At 39.3% G+C, this 23,396-nt stretch overlaps 3 protein-coding genes and 1 non-coding gene across 4 annotated transcripts in view; 1 reads left to right on the top strand and 3 right to left on the bottom strand.

The window, feature by feature from the left end:
- Positions 1-121: 121 nt before the first annotated feature.
- manbal (mannosidase beta like) lies at positions 122-3,555 on the bottom strand. The gene is made up of 3 exons (XM_067586757.1): positions 3,409-3,555; positions 2,144-2,324; positions 122-596 (listed from the first exon to the last, which is right to left on the bottom strand). Exons 2-3 carry the CDS (start codon positions 2,291-2,293, stop codon positions 486-488), a joined length of 261 nt encoding a protein of 86 aa, XP_067442858.1. The 5' UTR covers positions 2,294-2,324; positions 3,409-3,555; the 3' UTR covers positions 122-485.
- A 2,387-nt stretch (positions 3,556-5,942) lies between these two features.
- On the bottom strand, positions 5,943-17,508 carry LOC137181209 (nuclear factor of activated T-cells, cytoplasmic 2-like). The gene is made up of 10 exons (XM_067586753.1): positions 17,136-17,508; positions 15,814-16,777; positions 15,435-15,606; positions 14,320-14,522; positions 13,490-13,662; positions 13,092-13,232; positions 11,532-11,587; positions 11,115-11,247; positions 8,945-9,598; positions 5,943-6,614 (listed from the first exon to the last, which is right to left on the bottom strand). Exons 1-10 carry the CDS (start codon positions 17,245-17,247, stop codon positions 6,568-6,570), a joined length of 2,655 nt encoding a protein of 884 aa, XP_067442854.1. The 5' UTR covers positions 17,248-17,508; the 3' UTR covers positions 5,943-6,567.
- A 1,725-nt stretch (positions 17,509-19,233) lies between these two features.
- trnat-ugu (transfer RNA threonine (anticodon UGU)) lies at positions 19,234-19,306 on the top strand. Its single transcript has one exon. It is a non-coding gene; the product is annotated as a tRNA-Thr (tRNA).
- Positions 19,307-20,687: 1,381 nt separating this feature from the next.
- cyp24a1 (cytochrome P450, family 24, subfamily A, polypeptide 1) overlaps positions 20,688-23,396 on the bottom strand; it is a 5,807-nt gene continuing 3,098 nt past the window's right edge. Inside the window, exons 8-13 of the mRNA XM_067586045.1 lie at positions 23,373-23,390; positions 22,754-22,920; positions 22,059-22,137; positions 21,567-21,764; positions 21,317-21,428; positions 20,688-21,156 (exon numbers count right to left, since the gene is read on the bottom strand). Of these exons, the coding sequence (XP_067442146.1) occupies positions 21,318-21,428; positions 21,567-21,764; positions 22,059-22,137; positions 22,754-22,920; positions 23,373-23,390 (573 nt within the window). The 3' untranslated portion in view covers positions 20,688-21,156; position 21,317. The remainder of the gene's footprint in view (positions 21,157-21,316; positions 21,429-21,566; positions 21,765-22,058; positions 22,138-22,753; positions 22,921-23,372; positions 23,391-23,396) is intronic.

Below are 23,396 nucleotides of genomic sequence, written 5' to 3'. Positions count from 1 at the left end.
GAAGGAAGTAATAATATATTCAGACATACAAAAGGAGTAAATATAAAGGACAGGACATGAGCTCATTATGACTCATCTTAACCAAGTTTAAATGTAGAAATGAATGTGAGCTTGAGTGAACTCAAGGTGAATACACTGCATTTATTTTTCCAATTGAATTCAACTACAATCATATTCAATTATATAAAAAAAGGCAAAACAAATCTGTCCAAAAATCTTGTGTAGTTCATATGTAGTTGCATAAACAGTGAGCAAACGACATGACACGTCTTTGTATGCTGTTGAATGTGAACAGGATGAATAGTTCAATGTCATTCTCATGTCTCCAATTCAATGCATGTCTTTTTTTTTTATTGTCGTTATACAACTGTAGTGTTTTATATACTTGTAGAGATAACTGGAATGGTAACTGCCGATGTTGACTCACTGACAACTAAACAAGCGCATTCGCACAATCATGTAACTCACACACACACACAAACACACTATCGCTTCTTTTTGCTTTCTTTCTTCGGTTTCTGTCGAATCTGAGGTGCTGGTCCTTTAGGTTTCTTCATCTGTTCAGCAGCTTTGCCATCAGAAGACTCAGTCTCCTCCTGGAGAGAAAACACAGGAAACATTAGACACCCTGCATTTCGAAAGAAATCCTCTGAGTCATTGAAATGTGTTATGAAAATAGATGACTGCTATGCATGATTAGGTGTGTTTTGAAGAAGTTAATCTTGTCATGACACAGTTTGTGTTTCATACAGGGGGTTAGCAATTAGGGGGTTAGCGATTTATATATAACAGGAATATACATTTTGGTAATTCAGTTTTTCATCACTTCAGATAGCTCAGACTCTGTAAAATTATCTCAATTAAATGGACAAAATGAAATTCCCAGAGCTTTTGGAAGTCACGCATAAAAGAAATTCAGGCGTGTTTCAGCACTTTGCATCTGTCAGCACTGTTTCTGTGAGTGCAATCTTTCCTATTGTTCTGGCGGTGAATAACGACAGCAGGCTGTTGTAAAGGATGAAATGGCGACATACTGTGGAGAGTAATCAGTGCATCTGATGACGATGACTGAAAATAGAATAATTAGGCAGTGGATTTAATTGCTCTTGTCTATAAATAATCTCTCCTGATGATTGTAAGCATGGAAATTGCGGGAATAACCCTTGGTGGCTCTGTCTTCATGGACAATAAAAATTTAGATATCCACCACTACCCTTGCAAACTGGTTTCTCTGTATGTCAAAGAGACTAATGGGTTGATACTTTGCTAGTCTTTTTTGTGACTTGCCCACCAGTCCGTAAAAGCATGGGGGAACAAATAAGTTAATTTCATGTAATTGTAGACACAGCATTTGTTGTGCAAAAGCTGCATAATTTTACCATTTTTTCTGCCAAGGTACAATGACCCCAAATCATAATGAGAACATTAAACAGCATTTAAACCCATTGAAGGTCTGAAAAAATCATTATGAGAATACTGACAACAACTAAGCAATGACAGATTGAACAAATGAAAGATTGACACCATTTGCCTTTATGGCAAAGTTGACCAAGGTGTGCAGAATGTAGATGTCATGTTCTAGGACATGCAACGTTTGTTCTGTATTAGGGCTGCAACGTACTATTATTTTCATTGTCTGTCGATTATTTTCTCAATTGATTTGTTGTTTGGTTTATAAAATATTAGAAAATGGTGAAAAATGATGATCACTGTTTCCCAAAGCCCAAGGTGATGTCCTCAAATGTTTTGTTTTGTGTCGACCAGCAGTCCACATCCAAAAGATAATAAGTTTATCATCATAGAGGACTTAAGAAACCAGATTATTCACATTTGAAAAGCTGAAATCAGAGAATTTGTTTTTTTTTGTCTTAAAAAAAATGACCAAAAAACGATTCATCGCTTATCAAAATAGTCGCCGATTAATTGATGCAGCTCTATGTGCATCAATCAGCTCCTTCTGCCAAATCTGTCTCGTCTAGCCACTTTCATGTCAAAATATGTGATTCAACAGAAATACAGATAAAAATGTTATCAAAGCAATTTGGCAGGTACATCAAGCAACAGAAGGGAAAATTCTAGTACCATGCATGAAAAAAAATGTGTCGTGTATTCTGCTCCTCTGCTTTTCTTGATGTATTCCTACCTGTTCGTGCCCTTTGGATGTCGGGAAGATAACTGCAAGGATGCAGATGAGCTGGAAGATGGCGCCCAGAAACAGCCCATAGCGCAGTAAGCTCTCTAGAAATGTGGGCTCTGGGACCTCTGGAGGAGACAGGTCCAGTTCTGCAGACATGATGCTGCCCTCCTTTGGTCCGTTATGCTTCCTTCAGTGACCAAACAGAAGCACAGTTAGCAGGAAGATCAATAATAGTTTTTTCTTTTTAATGGTTGCTATGAATGGCCTTTTTTTTTTTTTAACCCAACTTTATTGAAAACTTTCACATTCAAAACACAGTAACATATAAACAAGTATGACAAAAAAAGAAGAAACAAAGTGCCAAGGAATTCGATTATGACATAATAATTTAAAAAAAATAAAAAAATTTGGTAAACGGATTGTGCAAGAAGCTTTTTTACATTCATTAAAAAAATAATACATAGGAGGAGGAAACAAAGTGAAAAAACAATAAAGGTACAGATTAATAAAGTAATATTAGTCAATAATTTTATAGGTATTAAAAATTGTTTGGGTCTTTGTTGCTCTTTTAATTTGCACCTTTAAATAGAGAGTTTTTCAATACCATTTAGACAGAGTAAAGTTAGGGTTTCTATTGGTACATTTCATTTTATGTATATGGAATATGCCAAAAATTATAAATAGTTCAATAATATTGAACTATAATATTGTCCATTAAGTTGTTTTCAGACTAAATTATAATATCAGTGCCATAAAGCATGACCATTTGACCTGTTTTCTTAGACAGAAAGCTTTGCACATCATTCCAAAATGTTTTGGTATACATACAATGGAAAAAATAAGTGAAAGATGGTTTCTTGTTTAGACCACAGAAATCCCAAGAATAATATTCAATTTAACATAATAATCTGTTACTGACATAGGAAATGTGTATGTCATGGATAACTGAGCGGGGTTTATGGAAGAGAATTAAATCTGTTTACATTTCTCTCTCTCATTAGGAGCTATGGACCCACCCACAATGTAAACACTTAGCCTAACCTAAAACGAGGACAAGTTGGGACGACATTAATGTGCCATAAACATGATTATAGTAATAAAAACATTTGCTGTTCATGTTATCTCTTGTCTTTATTATCTAGAACACATTTGCAACGCAGCTACGGATCCAACGTAGCAAAACACCGCAGCTACATTCTCCAGTAACGTTATAAAGATGTGATCTAATCTTTCTGCAACGTTTCAATGAGTGTGTGGGACAAAAAGCTTACCGGCGGCGACGACACTCCTCTTTTTTACAGGAATGTGTATGTAGAGTTAAAAATGAGTATAATTGGTAAACACTGTAAAGCAAAAATGCTAATGTGGCTCACAAAAGGGAAAAATGTAACCGTTTACCGGAAGTGTGGTCACTAACCTTCTTCTTCTTTTGTTTTGGCAGACTAGACGCAGCAATGGCGCCCTCTACTGTTTGTGATTGGTTCTTCTTCTTTTTCTTCTTTCTGGCTTGTAGTTACTGTTTGTATGCAAGCTATTTTAACCTTCTTGAGTTTGTAATTAAAATTGTTCAATAAAAAAACTTATTTTTCTTGTTCTTCTTTTTTTTCTTCTTCTTTCTTATTGGCGGATCGCAAACAACTTTAAGGTGGATACCACCACCTACTGTACAAGAATGTGTAACATCATGACATTTTACCCTATTTCTTAAAGTCTTCCCACTAACCTTGTGTCACTTAAAGTGGAGAGTGCTCTCCTCCTCCTTATGTTCCCAGTAGCCCCATCAGATCCCACTCCCATCCCGCCTCTTGGGCTTTATCATGTAACCTTTCTCGACTTTTGTATTTTGTGATACCCCCTTCCTTTCTGGTCCTCCTCCCACCTTTTCTGTCATGTCTCCATTCCTTTCCTCTTAATCACTGCTTTTGATTTTGCTTTTTCAAGTGGAACTGATACTCTTATTTCCTTTGACAATGCCCTTTTTGCTAGTTTATCAGCACACTCATTCCCTTTCGACCCCTGATGTGCTTGTACCCAACAGAACTGTACATCTATACCACCTCCATGAAGTCTTAGCAAACTATGCTAAACTTCAATGAGTAAATCTTCTCTGACAGCTCTAGTTGGCAGTATGCTTTCCGAAACGGCTATCGAATCTGTGCACACCATCACCCTATCAGGTTACTGATTGTTCCTTTTTGACAGTTCTTTTTATTTTGTTGTATAATCCAACACTGTGTAGAAATTCTGGCTATCTGGTTATTTCAACGAGTCTTTTCTTTTTGTTGAAACTATTTTATTCTCTTTCCGTTCTTGATTGTAACACATTTTTTTCCTGACTTGTTTATGATTTAACTATATTCTGACAGACCGTATTGGGGAGCAGTTTCTACTCTATCATCACAAGCAGCATTCGTTGCCATTTTATCCACATCCTCGTTGCCTTCTCACATGGGTGTATGTGAGCTGGTACCGAAATGAACCCACATCCTGCTTTGTGAATTCTGTACCTTGTCAGTTAAACTATGTCAGTAGATCCGGTCTTGGATTTGGTTTCTCTGATTGTAATCAAAGCTGCTGCTCAATCACTGCATATTACTGCATTATCTGGTTTAATGTCCTCTACCCACCAAAATACCCATAATATTGCCAACATCTCTGCCATGAATATTGACATTTATTCTGAAATTTGATGTCCCTTTTTAATTCAGGAATGGTTACTCCAAATGCCACTCTCCCACTCTCTAGATCCTCCGACCCATCTGTATAAATCTGTAAATATGACCTTTTATTTTGCAGATGGGTCTTAACTTCCTTGACTATATTGACCGAGTCTCTTGTTATTATTCAGTATGCATAGATCAGCTTCAGGTTCTGAGATTAGCCATGATGTCATGGTACAACTGGCCAACAGACTGGGGGCATGGATAATTAATAAGATCTTATAACACATCCATGACTGGAGGGCACACATTAAGGTCACCAATCTGTGATGCATCTCCGACCCAGTAGATGAGTGGTTTGAGAAAGTTGCCGCCAAGCGATCAAGCATTACTAATATTGAAGATTTGGTAAAAAATAGATAGTATACTTTCACTCTCACTACTATGACAATAAATGTGATACTACTTTTTAAATTTAATTTGTCTTACAGCAGCAAGACTGCATTACTGCATTCTCACTATACTGTTATGACTGTAATTTACTACATAACCTTTAATTGAAACAACCAAAAAGATTTCAAAAAAATCTGTTTTTAAACACATAGCGCCTTTACAAAATGTACAACAATTCAAAGACGAAAAAAAAACAACTATTGGAGATGAGAAGCGATCAACTTAAGCTTCGGAGCCCCACTTCTGTGTCACCTCAGCCTGAACACTTTCTTCTGTGGCCTCTCTGAGGTGTGAGTTCAGTCTGATGGCTCCTTGAAAAACAACAGTCAAGATTTACATGGAATAATCCTTGATAATGTTTTTGTTTGTTTGTTTTGTTTTGGGGTTTGTTTGTTTTTTTACAAAAAACATGGAATATTTTAGCCCACATTACATTACCACTCACTGTGTAAAATTTCTTTTACACTCAATTTCTTTTTAATTACAATTTAATTCTAATATTTAAATGAAAAAATAGAGGACACTAACATTGGCTATTTTATTACAAATATATTTTGAAGGATGTGATTATAAATTACCATCACAGTTTATCCATAATGTAGTAGGTAGCTGACATCCATTTGATAACCACAAGGTAAATTTAAATATTCAGAAAAATATTACTATTTCCGCTTAAAAATAATAACTTACATTAACTTGATAATAGTGGCTTTAAAAATTAAAATAATTAAGAATAACCTGTATGAAAGGTGCTATACAAATAAAGTTCGATTAATTGATTGATTGATGATGTGACTTCACGTCAGGAAAAGTAATTTCAAAGACAAAGGCACGTCAATTGAGAATATTTGATTTAGACCGTTTCTGCTCTCAATGCAAAGACACTAATTCATATGAACAAAATGTATTTAATATAAAATATTTTATACAAGCTTACAAAGAGCAATTGTACAAATATATGAACAGAGAAAAACGATGCAATAGATAAACAGTATAAGATATGGCACATTTTCTACTATCTTTGCTAAGGCTACATACATTGTGGAAAAATATGTGGTAATATTGAAGGCAAACAAAGAGCTGACACATATTTTTGGACAGTGAACCACCACCTTTTCTTAATCCCCCCGGAAACATTTTGAAATAAAGTCAACTTAAGTTTCTATTGTTTGCCTTAAATATCTGCCACCATCTGGATAACATGTTTATTACAAGCTTCCTCCAAGACAATCAGGATTTAATATTTATGGTTCCTGAAGTCCACAGATTACATGTATTATTTAATCTCGACGTAAGGGCTGCTGCCGTCCTCCAGGATCACTCTCCGTTGTGGCCTTTCAGGTCTCTTCGTATGATGTCATTCACTGGAAAACATTACAAACAGGGATGAGAAACTTTAGTGTTTACAACAACATAGTAATAAAGCATGACAAGATGCTCACTTCATGTGACATTATTGAGGAATCCAAATTGCATTCTTAAAGATTGTGTTTCAAATGCATTCATTTCCCTTTTGTGTGCATACATTTTTAATAAATTCCAATATTTTTTATACTACCCGTAGGAGTTGCCAAAGTCAGATTTTTTGGGGGACATTATGTGCTTTTCTTAGAGGTTCAACAGCGTATAGCGTATTTATAGGCATATATTTGCCTATAAACTTCCTGTTTCTGTCTTCCATCACAGAGGTGTAAACAGAAACTTTTCTGCCACAGCAAGAGGTGACAGAACATTAAGGGGGTGGGAGGCGACGTGCAGCAAAGGTCTCCAGCCAGACTAGGACCAGCAAAGCAACCAGAAATGTTCAGTGCAATGATGACTTGCAATCTCTGCAGTGATGTGATTACTGCAGTTATATTTATGTCCACTAGATGTCACTGTTCTATTCAACACAGATTTATCTGCAGTGCATTGATTCAACAAAAATAAGACCTTAAAATAATAAAATGTTGCATATCAATCTTTTGATAGAAAGAATTAAGAATTGTTAATCTAAGTGATCTCATCATTTTGGTTAAGTTGCTGATTTAGTTGCTGATGCTCAATAAAACAGATTGTCTGTAGTTTAACTGTTACTCCAGTCTGAATCAGAGACTGGAACAAAGCACGTTGCTGCCTTCTTTGCCGCAGGCGTGTCTGCATATATTTGCCTATAAACTTCCTGTTTCTGTCTATCATCACAGAGGTGTAAACAGAAACTTTTCCACCACAGCAAACAAGGTCAGAGTACGAGACTTTTTCACTTTTTCACTCAGTTCATGATAGTGAATCATCGTAGTGAATTAACTTCAAATGTATCAGAAAGACTGGGCCTGCTCATGAAGCTTCTGTAAGTGAGTGACAGTGAGAGAGAGAGAGAGTGTGTGTGCGTGTGTATATGAAAGAGAGAGTAAGACTGAGACTAAAAGAGACAGGAAAGTGGATAGAAAGGCCCAACAGAAAACCACAGCCCAGGATTTGCAAACATACTGTTGCAGTGTGCTTGTGTGCATTTGCAGACTGGACCACAAATACTCATCACCCACGTTTCAAAAGTTGACTTCAAGCCTGTAGTTTGTATATGTTGTTATTGGTGTATTCTGAGCGACTGACTGACTGAGAGATAATGTAAATGTATTGCCAAATGCCCTCTCAATACAGTTTTACACACACAAAACATCATGCTAACAAATACAGAACATTAAGGCTTACTGATTAAGGGTGAGGTTTGCTTAAAACAAACTTATATGCTCATAAGGTCTCATACAAACATGTCTGATGGCTAAAGTGATCAGAGCAGCTACGCTTGAATTGGAAAAAAAGGCAAAGAGCCAGCAGTCGCAGAGAGTGGGAGATGTGATAATTGTTCAAATGAGGATAATGACATAGCACTCACTTGTCTCTAGTAGTTGTTTGTGTGAAGAATGCAAAAACAAACGTTTAAAGGGGATGTATCATGCGCATTTCCAAGTCTGTATTTATATTCTGGGGCTCTACTGGAATATCGCTGCATGATTTACAGTTAAAAAAACTCCTTATTTATCATATACTGACCCTGAATGAAGCCCCTCTCTGCTGAACCTCTGTCTGAAACAGGCCGTTTTAGCTCCTGTCTCTTTAAGCCCCCCTCCCAATGAACCCACTCTCTTCTGATTGGCCAGCTGCCCCCCAGAGGACTTCCACTGGTTCTAGAGGCTACATTAATAAACATTAGTAATAGGAGTTCACCTCTTTTTATCTATTCTTCACTCAACATGTAAACTTCTCAAATACATCCGTACATGTTTGAACCTGAAATCCGATCTGAATGGACAACAAGAACAACCTAGACTGTTTGCACATGCCCATAAACGGCAATCTGATGTAATCTCAAAGAGGATGTAGAAGTAACATTGCAAACGAGGCGTTCACAGCAGGTTGAAGCCATAGTTTTTGCCTACGAAGTATGCAGAAGTTGAAGTTTTATAACTCTGACCATGTTTAACATAGACATCCAACATCACAACTTTATCTTAACGACAGAAAATCACAACAGACACAACAAGAGAGAAGTTTCATTCCTGCTCATTTTGCTGCATGAAGTGGGTGTGCTTGCCAGATTGTTTCAGAGAGTTGGGGATAGTAGGATTTTAGACATTTTTCAAAGATCCAACAAACAGTTTGTTCAAAGCATACTGACAACTTTAGGAAAACAGTTTGTGTTGTATCTACTCACCATCCTCCAGATAGGTATAGCTGAGGTTCTCTTGTTTGACTGTGACTTTCTCTGGAGCCCGATCATCATGGTTGCTTCTGCCAATCTGGGTTAGATGCTGGCTGCCTGTCTCCACTCGGCAACCACCCTTCCCTTGAGCTTGACCTTGGATGTATCTTGAGGGTGGTGACTTTCCCAGTGGCAACGCTGCCTGCACAAAACCCTGATGTCTTGTCACCAAACAGGCCTCGAATGAATCGCCAATCTGAAGGCCGTCATCCAGTTTTCCCACAGGGGCTCTGGCACCAACACGTGGGCTGGAAGTGGAAGCGTTGGTAGGGTGTGAAGCCATTGGGGAGCCACAGAGAAAGGTGGTACTGCAGTTGCTGTAACGCTGGTTTGCAGTGTGGTACACCATGGGGCTGCTGGTCAGAGTGCTGGCTCTGGGCTGGTAATACACTGGTTGGTCATCCAGTGGATCAGGGGTTGACACGTGGGCTCTTTGATCAACGTTAGCTAGATGGTACAACGTTGGAGACACATTCAAAGCTTGAAGGTTGCTGTCCTGCTCCAGGTGATGGTAGAGTGACTTCATTGACAGGCCAGACAGAGTCTGACTGTCTGAGTAGCCATACGAATTTAATTGGTAGTCATCCAGTGGCTCCGGTTTAATGGCTGGAATACAAAAAGAAAGATAATCTGACACTGATTGAATTGAAAGGGATTAATGAAGGTCTATCTTAAACTCAGTAAGGAGTGCACAAATACTAAAAATAAGACTAAGACTCAGCAGTCACACTAGCGGCTCTGTGAGGTAAGCACTGCAGTGCTTTCAGCTAAATGCAAACGTCAGCTTCCTAATATGCTCACTGTGTTAACATGCTGATATTTAACAGGTATACTGTTTGCAATGTTACTCACATTAGTTTAGTTTAGCATGCTAACACTTGCTAAGCTACAGCTGGTTAATGAGAATGTAATTGTTTGGTGTATTTGGTCATAAACCAAAGTATTATACAAATTACAAATTTGACCTGTTGATGGTGATGAATCACAAAAGTTTATCCTTAGAGGGACATGAATGTTTGTGTAAAAAATCATGGTAATCCATCCAGTTGTTGGCAGAATAAAAACAATACAGAAATGAATAATAATATAAACTAGCCTAAAACTTGATTATCAAATGAAGAACAATATAAAAGCAAATTTTAAAAAAGGGTTGCATTAATTAAAAGATAAGTTATAAAGATACATTTTTTGCTGTTTTTTTAAAGGTCACTACTGAGGTTGCCTGTTTGTTGTCTGCTGGTTGGCTGTTCAACAGTTCAGGGTCATAGATGGAAAAAGATGCATCTTCAATTTTTTTTTAAAGTACGGTGTTGAGAGAGACGCTGGGTATTTGAGGACCTAAAGGCTTGTGCAGGAATATATAGATTTAAAAGTTCAGTTAACAATTTCAATCTGGTTCAAAGTGGCGGACAGAACGACAGGCCGACATCTATATAGCCAGTAGCATGGCAGTACATTTAATGATAAACTGTAATTTACCCTTTTCCTTAATCTGTCTCACCTTTTTCTACTTCAATTATCAATTTATTTCCAAAAAAAATTCTTTCAACATGTGACAAAGAGTGCGCCTGTATTTTAGCCGTGTGTATTACATGTAGGTGTAGAGAGCATCAGCAAAAACAAAAGTGTCATAGTGATAGAATTTCCCTTTGAGAACAAGTGAAAGTTCCTCCCCCCACGCGAAGCCTGTGTTGTGGCTGCAGGTTGCTGCAAACAGTAATTGATTAAATGAGCCATTTCTTGTGATTGAGACTTGTTTCTTGTAAAAACCTGGGAGATCTGAGTCAAAGTATTGTTGTAGAAAAAGCTCTCTTCAGATTGAAATGTTGCTTGAATTAGATAACAGTTAGATCTAATCTTATTTCAGTGTTGCAATTTCCTGCACTCTCCATATTTAACTCAGTGACAGATGCATAACGCAGCATACATTTGCCTCTTTTTAGCATCAACCACTTAAACGTTCAGTCTATTTTTATCTTCATTAACTGGCAAAAGTGTCAAACCAAAAGTCCAAATGCAGGTTAAGTGTCAGGTCCTTCAGCGTGAGGTTTCCCCTCCTGCTCCTGTAATGAAAAAGCTGAGATGGCTAACAGATAAAGGTAAGGAATAATATATAGGCTACCTCTCACAGGAGTGTAGATGAAATGCTGAGGCTGACTGCGTTTCTTCTTCCCGTTGATGACGTAGAAGTTGACTTTGGCTGGCTGGCAAATGGTCTGGTCTCGATATGGAGGGACCTCAACAAATAGCATGTTCTAGACAGCACAGAAAGAGACCGAGCTTCAGACAAATTGTCATGTTGAATGAGAGAGAGGCGCAGGCTGCCCCAAATTCTTCTCTTGTGTGTTTCAGGTGAAAAATCAGAATCAGAAATAAATTCTTTAAATATGATATATCAGCATGTTGAGGTAGTCAGTGAAATGTGGTCATAGGTTTTGTGTTTTGCTTTCTGTTTTGGAGCATGAGTAATCAGTCTAGAAAAATGTCATCATGGGTTATGTAAAATCTGCTATGTGCATGTCACTGGATGTTAACTCACTGGTTGTGTTTTGTCTCTGTCCACAGTGGCCTCCACCTCCCAGATCTGCTGCCCATCTGAAAGCAAAGGGAGTTTACAGGCATTAAATCAGTGGAAGTTTTAAAAATTAATATTTGATTGGGTGAAAAGAGACAGATTTGTAAAAAAAAACCCAACTGAAAACAGATTCTGTTTTTTATTTACATTATGTGAATGAATTTAAACAAAGACAGTGGAAAACAAGAGCTCTCTTCATGTCTAGTTTAGTGTTTCATTCCTACCTCACTTTTTACCTGCTGTTTCTACCCACGCTTTGAAAAAAAAACAAAGCCTCTGCTCTGGGTCTTTATCAGTCTTCTAACCACATCCTGTTGCATAAAAAAAAAAACCCCACGCCAAGCAACACAGGGAGCTGTGAATTCAGTCAACTGTACCCATCCTGCTTTCAAACTATGTAACCCAACAATGTTGTGTGGGCAGGAGAAGCAGCGACAAGGTGAGAAATTTCCATGCAGACATAAATAAAAGTTGCCCACTCCAGTAAAACAGTAGAAGTTTTAACTAATGGTTCATTTAGTCAGAGTTAAAAGTGGGTGTTGAAGGAAGATGTGAGTCACTGAAAGTTGATGTTGCACGGCTGATATGCAAATAATGTGAAAATACAAATACTATGTGAGTAGGTGGAGACACTACAGCGGATATTGGGAGGCCATAGAGGTACATGGGTGTTGCATGAAATATTAGACTACTTTAAAGTCCAAATATACACAAAATAACAATCACAGGTCAACATAACATGCACATCAATAATCTTCATTGAGTAGGTGCACAGCATTATGTATTGGAGGAACAGTTTGACATTTTGGGAAATAGCTGGTTAGCTTAGAACAAAGACTGGAAACACGGGGAAACAGCTAGCTTGGCTCTGTCCAAAGGTAACAAAACCCATCTACCAGCATCTCTAAAACTCTCTAATTTACAGGTTTTACGGGAGTTGTATGCTGCACCACTGTGAATTGCTTCTCCTGATCAAGAAAATTATGTTAGCATAATAGTGTTAATGAGCTTTAGAGGTGCTAGTAGGTGAATTTAGTGACCTTTGGGCTGAGCCTAACCTGATGCACCAGATGGTTTGTTACACAGAACCATCTGAGAAGTCATCCTTGGAAACAGTTTGGAAAAAGGCAGGCACTTTCAAAAAATACTTGGCAGGTGATTGGATAAACCATCTGTCTATCACCGTCTTACCTTGCGAGGCAGCTGGATTTGTGAGAACCATCTGTGGTTCAGACACAAGCACATAACTTGAAGGTTAGCTGTTTCCCTCTGTTTCCAGTCTTTGTGCTAAGCTAAGCTAACCGACTTCTGGCTGTCATATGTACCACATCAGAGTGGTATTGATCTTCTCACCTAATGCTCAGCAAGAAAGGAAATAAGTGTATTTCCCAAAATGTCAAGTTGTTCCTTTAAGTACAATATTTATAGTTGTGGCTCATTTTTAGTACCTCTTTTAAAAAAGAGTTATAAAGATCTAACATCAGAACACTCATTTAAACAAGGGTTCCTCCCTCTCTTTCTCACCTTGTGTCTTCTCTGAGAACATCACCTTGGAGTCAGATGTGAAATTCTGTCCAGTCAGGACCATTTGTTGTCCACCAAGAACTAAGCATCGGTCCAGGTCCTGCCTCTCGACTGCAGGGAGCTCCTGAGCTGAGCGCTGGGCTGAGGAAACAGGAAGACACAGTTTAAAGAAAATTTTAAAAATCTAGTGGAAAACATTTTAAGCACATTTTCTTTTATAAGTAAAACCCAGAATGTCGCAATACTGGCTATTATAGCCTGGAGGAAATTTACATCAAAGGTTTTACGGTGGAAAATCACTGCATTTATACTTTTAAGTAGTTAGAAAAGGGTACAAGAAGTAGATAAAACTGCAAGTTATACAATACTGAATGACCCAGCTCATCAGGACTCCTTACAGCATTCGATGGGATGAGAGGCAGCTTGAAGGAACATAGGCTGGCCTCCAGGCTGGGGAATGTGGACGCGAAACACCAAACGCACACGAGTGTTTTTTCGTCCGATGTCCGTCTCACCGTTCCTCAGCTCGATGTCAGCGTTTCTCAGCTTCAGGATCCCTACGCAGTCAATCCTGAGGAATGAAAAAGAAGACAGATTAAAGATTTGTTATGAATGTTGTCACTTTTTTTTTCTCAAAATCGGCCGCAACATCGTCTCTCCTCAGACGCAGTAACTAAACTAAACTATATTGACAGTATCTTAAAATGATTAGTCAGATAAAATCTAATTTTGTGAAAAGTAATTGTCAGCGACATTTTGATTAAAAAATAAATTCTTCAGAGATTCATGACGCCTCAAGTGTGTCAAAGTTTTTATGTTTGCTGCGGTTTCGTTGGTCTTTCTTGGAAAAACTCTCTGGCGAACAGGAAGTGATGCATTTTATGTTTCCGTTTGCAGAAACATCAACTTGTTGGAAGCAAAAGAAAAAAAAAAGATGACAATCTTGCAGCCAAAGCCTTCATGGCTGAGCAGGGAAAGAACACTCAAACTTCATTACAGGCAAATCCAAATAAAAACAGATGTCACAGTGGGCTACAAACGACTCAGTAACTCCAGGAGATGATGTGCAAAAACACCACAGTGGTGCGTGCAGATTGCTTACTAAGCATGAGGTGACAGGCAAAAAAATCTTGTGGTGATAGATGTTACCACATATTCAGAACATGTGCATTTGTGATTTCTTGTGTGACTTTGTTTGCTTGTCTCGCATTCTCTCTGTCCTACTCACACCACTCTCATGTGGTTCTTTGGCTCCAGAGGGATCTCCAACACTTTGGTCCCGCTGATCATATTCTCCGAGCTGGGCGTGGTTACGGTCTTCCCGGTGATGCGGTGGACCTGGTAGAAGGCGTGCGGTTTCAGGAGCCTCTCGTCAGCCGTCCCAATGAAGACCTGCAGTATCAGCGGAGCTGGGCCTTGATACCCACGGAGCTGGAGAGGGCAACAAAGCTGCTTAAATACATGCTTCAAACTGAATTAAATGAACTGTAATACCGTTAACATCCATGACTGTAGAGGACAAATTTGCACAGTAAATCTGTTCTCCCTGTGGGGATGATTTCACAGGTCACTTCTGGCATAGCAACACACTGCTTTGCATAGTCCGTTTGTGCAACAGTACCAGGAAAGTCAAAACTGCTCCACCAAATGAAAATCTGCTCAAAGACTGTAGGCCAACCCCTTGAGAGACTCTATGAATCAGCCTACCATAATAACATATTAAGGCTGGCCAACAACATTATCTCTGACCCCAACAATATTCTGAACAGTGAATATAAATTGTTACCATCAAACAGGAGATACAAGCTTCCACAGTTTAACAAGGTCAGACTGAAGCACTCTTTTGTACATCAGTCAATCCTAAAATTAAATATGGAGCTTAATCCCAGATCAAATGTACACTAAAGGGCCTTGAATACAGTCTTCTGTGGTTGTAATGTTATCTTAAATGTATGTATATCTGTTTCTTGTCTTTTCTGTGATGTTGCATATGGAGCTGCTGTGATGCAAATAGTATCATCATCATCATCAAAACTACTTTTTTTTTTTTTTTTTTTTTTTTTAGCAGATTCTACAGTGCATTTGGTAATTTATCCTTGTGGGTGTGATGACGTGAGAATGAGAGGCTCTCTCATTTATTTGCATGGCTGTCGACTTTACATAAACACAACATCATCCAGGAAATACCAACCCACATTTACAATCTCTCCCTCTGCTTCATTTCTCTTGTATGAAACTGGCAGTGACACATATGTGTGAAGTGCTTCTGTCCTTGCATTCGTACATAGGTACACACAACCCCCCCCACCACCACAAACTACAGGCTAGAGTAAAATAAAGCACCTGAACTTCCGGATGCCCTCCGTTTGGTGTCTTGACAGCTCCACGGCTGCCCTCGGTCTCATAGTGAGCTCTGTGGTGAGACCTGGGTTGTTGTTGGATCAGTAGCTCATACTGGCCAGACTGACTGGGCAACGGCCACTCTAAAGAGGGAAACGGTGTCACGGAAAGAGCACTGAAGGAAAAAACACAGAGAGAAAGACAACAAATGGGAATCAAAATGTCAAATTCTTTTGGAGTTTGTTCATATTTCATGACTTGTTTAAATAGGTCCAGTGTGTTTGAATTTTTTATTTCATATTTGCTTACTTGTGCATACATTTGAGCTCATTAGAAAGGCGTTAATTCTTTAACAGTAACAAGAAATGGACAAACAACACACCTGAAGGCTCCATGATGGACCTGATGAGAAGGCCACACAGCTGGGAGCATATAGAGGGTCTCAGATTTGACCTCAGCTCCTGCCCTGCCCATCCTCTCCGGCTCAGTTGCCCAGTCATACCCATCTCGATACACACAGTCCTGTCTCTGGGCCTGGCCATGTGCACCTCGCACCACTGCAGAAGGCACCACTCTGGGTGGACCGGCGCCGAGGCTGCCCAGAAGCTCATTCAGAGCCGGGGACGGGGTCTGAGCTTGCTGCTGGAACTCGGCTTGAGCCTGGTAATGGTGGAGGTAGTAGGAGCCCTGCTGCTCATGGGGTGAGGGGATAGGGCTGGGGCTCCGGGAGCGCTGCTTGAAAGGAGTGCCTCCCTGACATGAGTGCGCTTGGTCATAGGCGCGCTTTCCCTGCGGCGAGGCAGAGCGGGAACGCTGGTGGGAAAGTGGTGAGGCAGTGCGTTGGTGCTGAGGCTGGAGAAAGGTCTCATCAGTGACACTGTTGTGAGGCGAGGCTCCTGGAGAGGAGTGGGCAGAAGAAGTGTGGATGCCCTGGAGGCCCGAGCAGAGGTCTAAGGCGGAGGACATCGCCATGCCACATCCGCCTCCATTGGAAGGGGAGACGGACGGCGAGCCATGGGGAGAGTACACCTCTGCTGGCCAGCCTGTGGAGGAGTTACTGCTGGCGGGACTCACACACTCCCTGTAGTTTTTGCGCTCCAAGGTGAGTTGAGGGTGAGAGCTGAAAGAGTCACCCGACGGAGTGATCTCAATCCTGGGGCTGCGAGCAGGGATGGTGCCTGGTCTTGACGTCAGCCCAAGGGAGTCCAACGCAGGTCCTGATAGGGTGTCTGTGGTGGAGCTGTGAGAGGAGGGGTCCTGGCTGGAGCTGGAGATGTAGGCGGTGTGATGGGGGACCGCGGACAGAGAAGGCTGGATGTCATTCTGAAGGAGGGCTCCCGGGTCATCTGTCAACACAGAATTAACACGTGCTCGCACGTCTAAATCACTGACGATCCACCTGAGATAAACTTTAAGAAAAGTGCACCTCTAATTTTTTTATGTTTTTAGTTCCTAATATAGAAAGAAGTTGATCCACCTACTTACTGACAATGAAAGAGGAGGATTACAGTGTTAACATCAGTATCTGACAGCAGAGTACTCACTGATGGATATCATAAAGACACTTTACTACAGATAAATACAAACTCATCATAAAGCCACTATCTTTATACGTGAATGACATAATATTAAGAAAAGAACAAGAAGAAGAGAAAAATCTAGGCTATGTTAAGACTCTGTTAAGAAGAATTACTTCATACACACCTTTAAAATCTTCTCCAGGTGGATTATACAGAAACAAGTCGGAGAAGTCCAGCTCCTCCTGACCTATGTCTTGACTCAGGCCCTCGGTGAGCCCCAAACCTCCAGAAGTCATCTCCAGCTGCGATTAGTTATATCGATTTTCCTTCTGGCAAATATAACTTTTCCAATAATTATCAAACTCGACAGTTGAATGAAGCTGTGAGCATATAAAGAGCCAAATAGTTACAGAAACGACGGTGCTACAGTTTTTTCTGAGACGCGTTTAAAACATTAGCAGCTGCTCAAATAAAACATCCAACAGCGCGAGCTGAAAAAAAAAACGAGCGGCGACAGACGCTTCCTGTCACTGCTGATAATGACAGCAGACAAGAGGCGCGGACCGGTGTGTGTATAGCCTATGTATGTGTGTGTGTGTGTGTGTGTGTGTGTGTGTGTGGGTGTGTAGGCTGACAGTGTGCAACTCAAACTCCACACAACCTCAACATAGGCCTCATTTCCTTCTCTGTGAGCGTAACTATAATGTAACTTCTATTCTTCATGGAAATATAGTAACAATAAAGGAACATGTCATATTGTTTTTAGATATTTGGTTTTATGAATTCATGTATTTATTACCACATATAGTATTGTGAGTTTACAGCCTTTGATTGTTGTTTGCTTTGCAAATCAATCAATCAATCTCTCTCTCTCTCTCTGTCTCTCTCTCTCTCTCTCTCTCTCTCTCTCTCTCTCTCTCGCTCTGTGTGTGTGTGTGTGTGTGTTTACCTGCGTTGCAAGATGCTACATACAATTGCCGTTACAGTGAAATTGCGTTGAATTGAATTTTATTGTAAAGTCACAATAAATGTATATCTGTAATCACGATAAACAACTAAACAAATAACTAACGAACTAAATAAATAATCAAATAAAAATAAACTAATTAATCTGTTCTCACCGTGAACAGCAATGAGTGCGAGCAGCTTTTGGCCACTCGGTAGCAGTATTGTACAACTTCCATCCACACACATCAGCGCTGTTTTTTTTTTAAAGGGTCAATTCACACAAACTAAAAGGAAAAACATCTTTTCTCACTTAATTCTAGTGTGTACATGCAGATAGTGTAGTTGTGCTTTTAAATCTCTGTCTTTAACATTTATTCCTCCATCCTAGTACAATGAAGATGAACAGAACATCATTTGTGGTGCTCACAGCATTAAAGCCCCTCTCCACTCAAGAATGCCCTGAAAAGGTAAAATCCAATCATTCACTAGAAAAAAGTCTGAAAAATGTATGATTTTTGTTTCCGTCTGCAGTTGAAATGTTTTTGTGTTCCTTGTTGTATTCCACATCATATTCACATTTATTGTTCTGTTTATTTTTTATAGTTTCAAAACTTCTGTGTTTTCTTTGATTATATGAATTAAGAGCAAAGGAAGAATATATTGACATTCAATGCTTACCTGCACCTCACAGTTTCCTCTCTGGCACCCCAGTTTTATTACTTTGGTTTACTTATTGCTGTATTGTTTATTATTTATTTCAATTAAGCTTTTTCTAAATATAGTAACATGATGCATAAGCGACTAACCTCATAACTCACTTTCTTAACATAAGCAATCTTGTTAACTTCTGTACGCAGTAACAGTAGAGAGAGATATTGTGTAACATGATTTTGAGATTGACGGATTAGTTTAGTGTAGTTTGACACATATTAACACTGATCCTCACTGATTATGAACTAAGGATAATAGATTAGATAATGTTTAAAATAAACGTCACTTTTTTTTATCTTGGAAGAGATTACATGGATATAGGAACAATATACAGCACCTACTATTTATGTGCCATCTTCACTTGTGTGAAATAAAGGCAACGTGTGTGAGATGATTTTATAACCAAATTGAGGAGAATCACTTTCACACAGGGTTACTGTATAATACGTCTAATTACATTTGAGTCATTTAGTGATTTAACCCTACATGTGCAATTTAAAGTAATTTCTTCCACTGTGTTATGGTCCTTTACTGCTCTGATTTAAACTGAGTGGTTTGCTGTGGATATACTTGTCTCTAAGCCTTTATCACACTGATTGGATGAGACAGTTACTGGCAGCTGTGGCTCTATAGCTCAGTGGTTAGAGCACTGGTCTTGTAAACCAGGGGTCGTGAGTTCGATCCTCACTAGGGCCTAGCTTCCCCCTTTAGAGATTTTCTACAGTATTAATATATGTAAGCTTGGGTTCTCAAGCAATTCACTCACTGTGAATTGTACTGTTAGTAGTGACAAATTTGTGCAGTAATTCTGTCTACCGCTAATGTACAGAATTACAACGACAGGGGTCCTGGCAGTCCACCAAAACACATAACTGCACTTCCTTCTCACTCTACCCATGTTTCTTGTCTCTCTGCACTTTCGACTGTCAAATAAAGGTGAAAAATGCTGGAAAATAATCTAAAGAAAACATAATGAGGGACAACATGCAGCTTTTCTTACTGGCAGGGAGGAAGGCATGCTGACTTTGCTTTTGCTTTTCAACACAGCTGGAAGATGCTCTAATTAATGTTTGTGCTTCTTACATCAAAATATGCTGCAGATTGCAGTTGAAATTCTTCAGCTGCTCCTGTGTTTCCCAACCTGGGGATTGAGGCCTTTCAAGGGGCCCCTCAAGATAAATCTGAGGTGTTACAGGATCACTGCAAACATCCCCTACTTACCAAGTTACTTTTGTTTGTAGTTCGTTTAAAGTCCTCTGTTCTTAAAACAAGTGACATCATGTTGTGTGCCTTGTTTGCACTACTTAAATGTTAATTGTAGTACAAATGGCCCCAGAGAAATGCAATGCTTATTGCATTTCTCAAATGCCTATTGTGTAATTGTATACAGATGGCTTGACAATAAATTTGTCTTGAGTCTTGAATCTGCAGAGCAGTGAGAATATTTCAACGTCTTCCCAGTGTAAATCAAGCTGCTTTCTCCTTTCTGACTACAAGACACAGATGCTCATTTCATTTAATCAAGAAACAGATTGAAATTCTGACTAAAGCTGCAGTTTTTTTTCTCTTATTTTAAGAAAATTATGCTTTTAGGATTTAATTATGGGCAGACATAAGACATAGTCATAGTCTTCAGGCCTCTAAAATCCTTCAACTGAAACGGTCTGAGAGGTAAAACGTCAGAATCTGTGATGAAGGAGTCAAATATATATCTCCTCATTTTAAGGTGTCGGAAGACAAAAAGGTTGGAGACCGCTGACCTACACAAAAAATACAATTTACTAAACACTCAAGTTCTTTTGAAAGTGTTTAGTCAAAAGTTTTTCTTCATCTGAAAAGGATTTATTTGATGTCAAATCTGCATAGATTGGCCAGAATCCAGTATAGACCAAATTCTGAAGAGAGCAGAGTTTGTTTAATGAAGAGAAAAACAAGCATGCATGCTTAGTTGGGAAAAACTAAACTTTTGAATATTTATTTAGCTCTGTTCCTCAAGATGTAAAAACTTTAAATTGGCCAAAGACTTTAATTCTGAGTGTTGGCAATGCACCAGTTTGAAAAATAAACACAATCAATGTGGCTTTAATACATTTATTCATGTATTTATTTCAGTGAATAAAATAAGTCTCTACAATAAAACAATGTACATCATTACAATATTATAATTGCACTTTATATACACAATGAAAAATAAACAAATGCGTGACCTATATATATATGTATATATTTATATATAACTTACTAAACAAAGCATAAAGTTATAGTTTGACATCTACATACACTTATTAAGATTTGAGGACAGCAGCTGCCTTGGTACAACATTCAATTTGTACATTACAACTGGTATTTTGGTCAGTCATTAACAGTCATAAGTAATAGTTTTAAATAAGTTTGAGGTATTTATGGCATGATTACATGTATAATAATTTCTTTTTCTTTTTTTCTATTTACAGAGCAGCAATACAGGGAGTCACTGGACCGTCAGGGCCATGGCAACAGAGGTATCATCTTTCTGTCACGATGTCCAGAAGAGCTTAATATGGAGCCTGAGAGGGGAAGGAAAGAAGGAATAATTCATTAGTTTGAACACAGTCTTGATGCCCTTTTGTGTTGAACAATGAATCAGACAACTAGATTGAATCTGAAACAGCAAAGATGGAGATGCAGGTAGAGAGATAGAAGCAGAGATCAAAGTTTTCTTCTTACCTCATCTCTTGATGAAGGCGACAGGCAGCTCTCTGTTGGGAACCAGAAGTCCTGAATGGATCACGTCGAGCGGCTCGTTATCCGTTGCCACAATCTCATAGTCTCTCACCAGCTGTCAGAAACACAGGAGGGATTATCAATTAAAGGCTCATGTGACAGAATCAGCTGGTAGTCTCACAGATCCATAATCGATATCTGACAATCCCCGTTTGAACTAACTATAAACTACTATAAACTGAACTGATCTTACCCAGCACATGGCCAGCTGCAGCTGCAGCTCTGCCAGCCGCCGTCCAATGCACATCCTCTTTCCGATGCCGAAGGGAACATGGGCGAAAGGGTTGATGGTGCTGTTCTCCCGCAGCCAGCGCTCAGGTTTAAACTGCTTCCCATCGTCAAAGTACTCCTCATTGGAGCCGAGAGCATGCGTATTTATCATCAAAACTGTCTGTGAATAGACAAAAATAATAATTTAATTGTTAGTTTTCTTGCAGCTGAATGGATATAAGCAGAGAAATGAAACAGATAGTAGAGCAGATTATAAAACTGAAGTCCAATAAAGACCTCGTTATTGTAAATCTGATGCTTTGATGAAGTTTATTAGAGTTGCTCCATTCAGGCTTTGTACAGTGTGAGCTGTTTTTTCTAACATGCCTTGTTCAGACATCAGTCAAATGTAAATGAATACAAGTATGTAATCTGCTCATGTCAGGTGTATCGTTACGAGAACTAAGCCACTTACTCCTTTGGGAATGGCATAATCTCCCAACACAGTGTCTTTGTCCAGGGTCCTGCTTGTGAATGGAACTGATGGCGATAACCTGTAAGAATTTGAAAAAAAAACACACATGAGAATATGGCCACAGCAACAACAAAGTTACAGCGTAGCATGACACACACGTCTAAGCTGTTTAACGAGAGCTAAACATACTCCGATGTTTTCCACAGTGCAAAATGGGGGAGATATAATCTCCAGTCAGAGGTCATATACATTCCCTGGGTGATGTGGTTATGGTATTAGCCTTAAATAACATGTTAGACAACTTGTGACTGCATGAGAAGAAGGGTGAAAGTGGGGCGTATAAGGGGTAGGAAGTGATTTGAACGTGACCACACAGTAGATTTTAAGCTGGGACCACCGGCTGTTGCTAGTCATACCACTGTATCTCATGAAGGTTGTTTTTGAGCCAGTCATGTGTGTGAGTTTTGCCTCTTAATCTCCGTGGTACTGGGTGAAATCATGATGCAGCCAGTGAGTCTAATTTGAAACTGCTGACTGTTTAGATAAATCAAATTTCCTGGTAGATTATGTCATGTCATGTCATGTATAGCTACAACTATTTTTAAGTTGATCATGAGCTGTGTAGTTTTCCCTGAGACATGTGTTGCTTTTAATTATTTCCCATAGTAGCTTTCTGTAATTGTATTATACTGTACCTCATAGACTCCTTAAGGCAGGCCTTGAGGTAGGGCATGCTCTTGATGTGCTCTCCACACGGGTCCTGGTCAGGAGGCACCACCTCTCTAATCTCCTCCAGCAGCTTCCTCTGGGCGCCGGGGTTACGTGACAGGTTGAAAATAGCCCACAGCATACTGTTGGCAGTCTGAGAAATGTAAAAACAGTGAGAGAGAGAGAGAGAGAGAGAGAGAGAGAGAGAGAAGGAAGGAAGAGGGCAGAGGGATATGTCACTTAGTGAGGCAGCTTCTCTAAGTGCATTCCTCTGTGGGGTCCTGAAAGGAGCAGAGGAATGTTTGGGGTTCCTCAAAGGCTCCTCAGTTACATCCACGCCACATTCACTTCCCGCTTTTGAAGCACTGTAACTGCAGCACCTGTTTGTTTTAGAGGTTGAACTACTTTTTTTCTTTTTTTCCAACTCGAAGGGAAATAGGCGAAAGGTAAAACACTTGCGCAGTGCTGTGCTGCGACTACATATTTTAATATTTCTTTACAGACAGCGTGAAATGTAAATAAATTAGATTAGGCAGAAGTAGCTTTAATTAAGTAGATATTTGCAGTATACAGTGTATACAGTGTATAATATAAAACAATGCTCACCGTCTCCACCCCTCCGATCTGTAG

This window comes from Thunnus thynnus, chromosome 4 (genome assembly GCF_963924715.1).
Source record: "Thunnus thynnus chromosome 4, fThuThy2.1, whole genome shotgun sequence".
NCBI lineage: Eukaryota > Metazoa > Chordata > Actinopteri > Scombriformes > Scombridae > Thunnus > Thunnus thynnus.
The sequence above is the reverse complement of the archived record's forward strand: the minus strand, read 5'-3'. Positions and strand labels throughout refer to the sequence as shown.

Bases quoted from the DNA above. Each gene is read 5' to 3' on its own strand.
- manbal (XM_067586757.1), bottom strand. From the start codon at position 2,293: ATGTCTGCAGAACTGGACCTGTCTCCTCCAGAGGTCCCAGAGCCCACA. The intron at 597-2,143 runs GTAGGAATACAT...TTTTCTCTCCAG, and splicing joins CATCCAAAGGGCACGAACAG to GAGGAGACTGAGTCTTCTGA.
- LOC137181209 (XM_067586753.1), bottom strand. From the start codon at position 17,247: ATGACTTCTGGAGGTTTGGGGCTCACCGAGGGCCTGAGTCAAGACATA. The intron at 16,778-17,135 runs GTGTGTATGAAG...CTGTGTTGACAG, and splicing joins ACCTGGAGAAGATTTTAAAG to ATGACCCGGGAGCCCTCCTT. The intron at 11,248-11,531 runs GTGAGTTAACAT...TGTGCTGTCTAG, and splicing joins ACAGAGACAAAACACAACCA to AACATGCTATTTGTTGAGGT.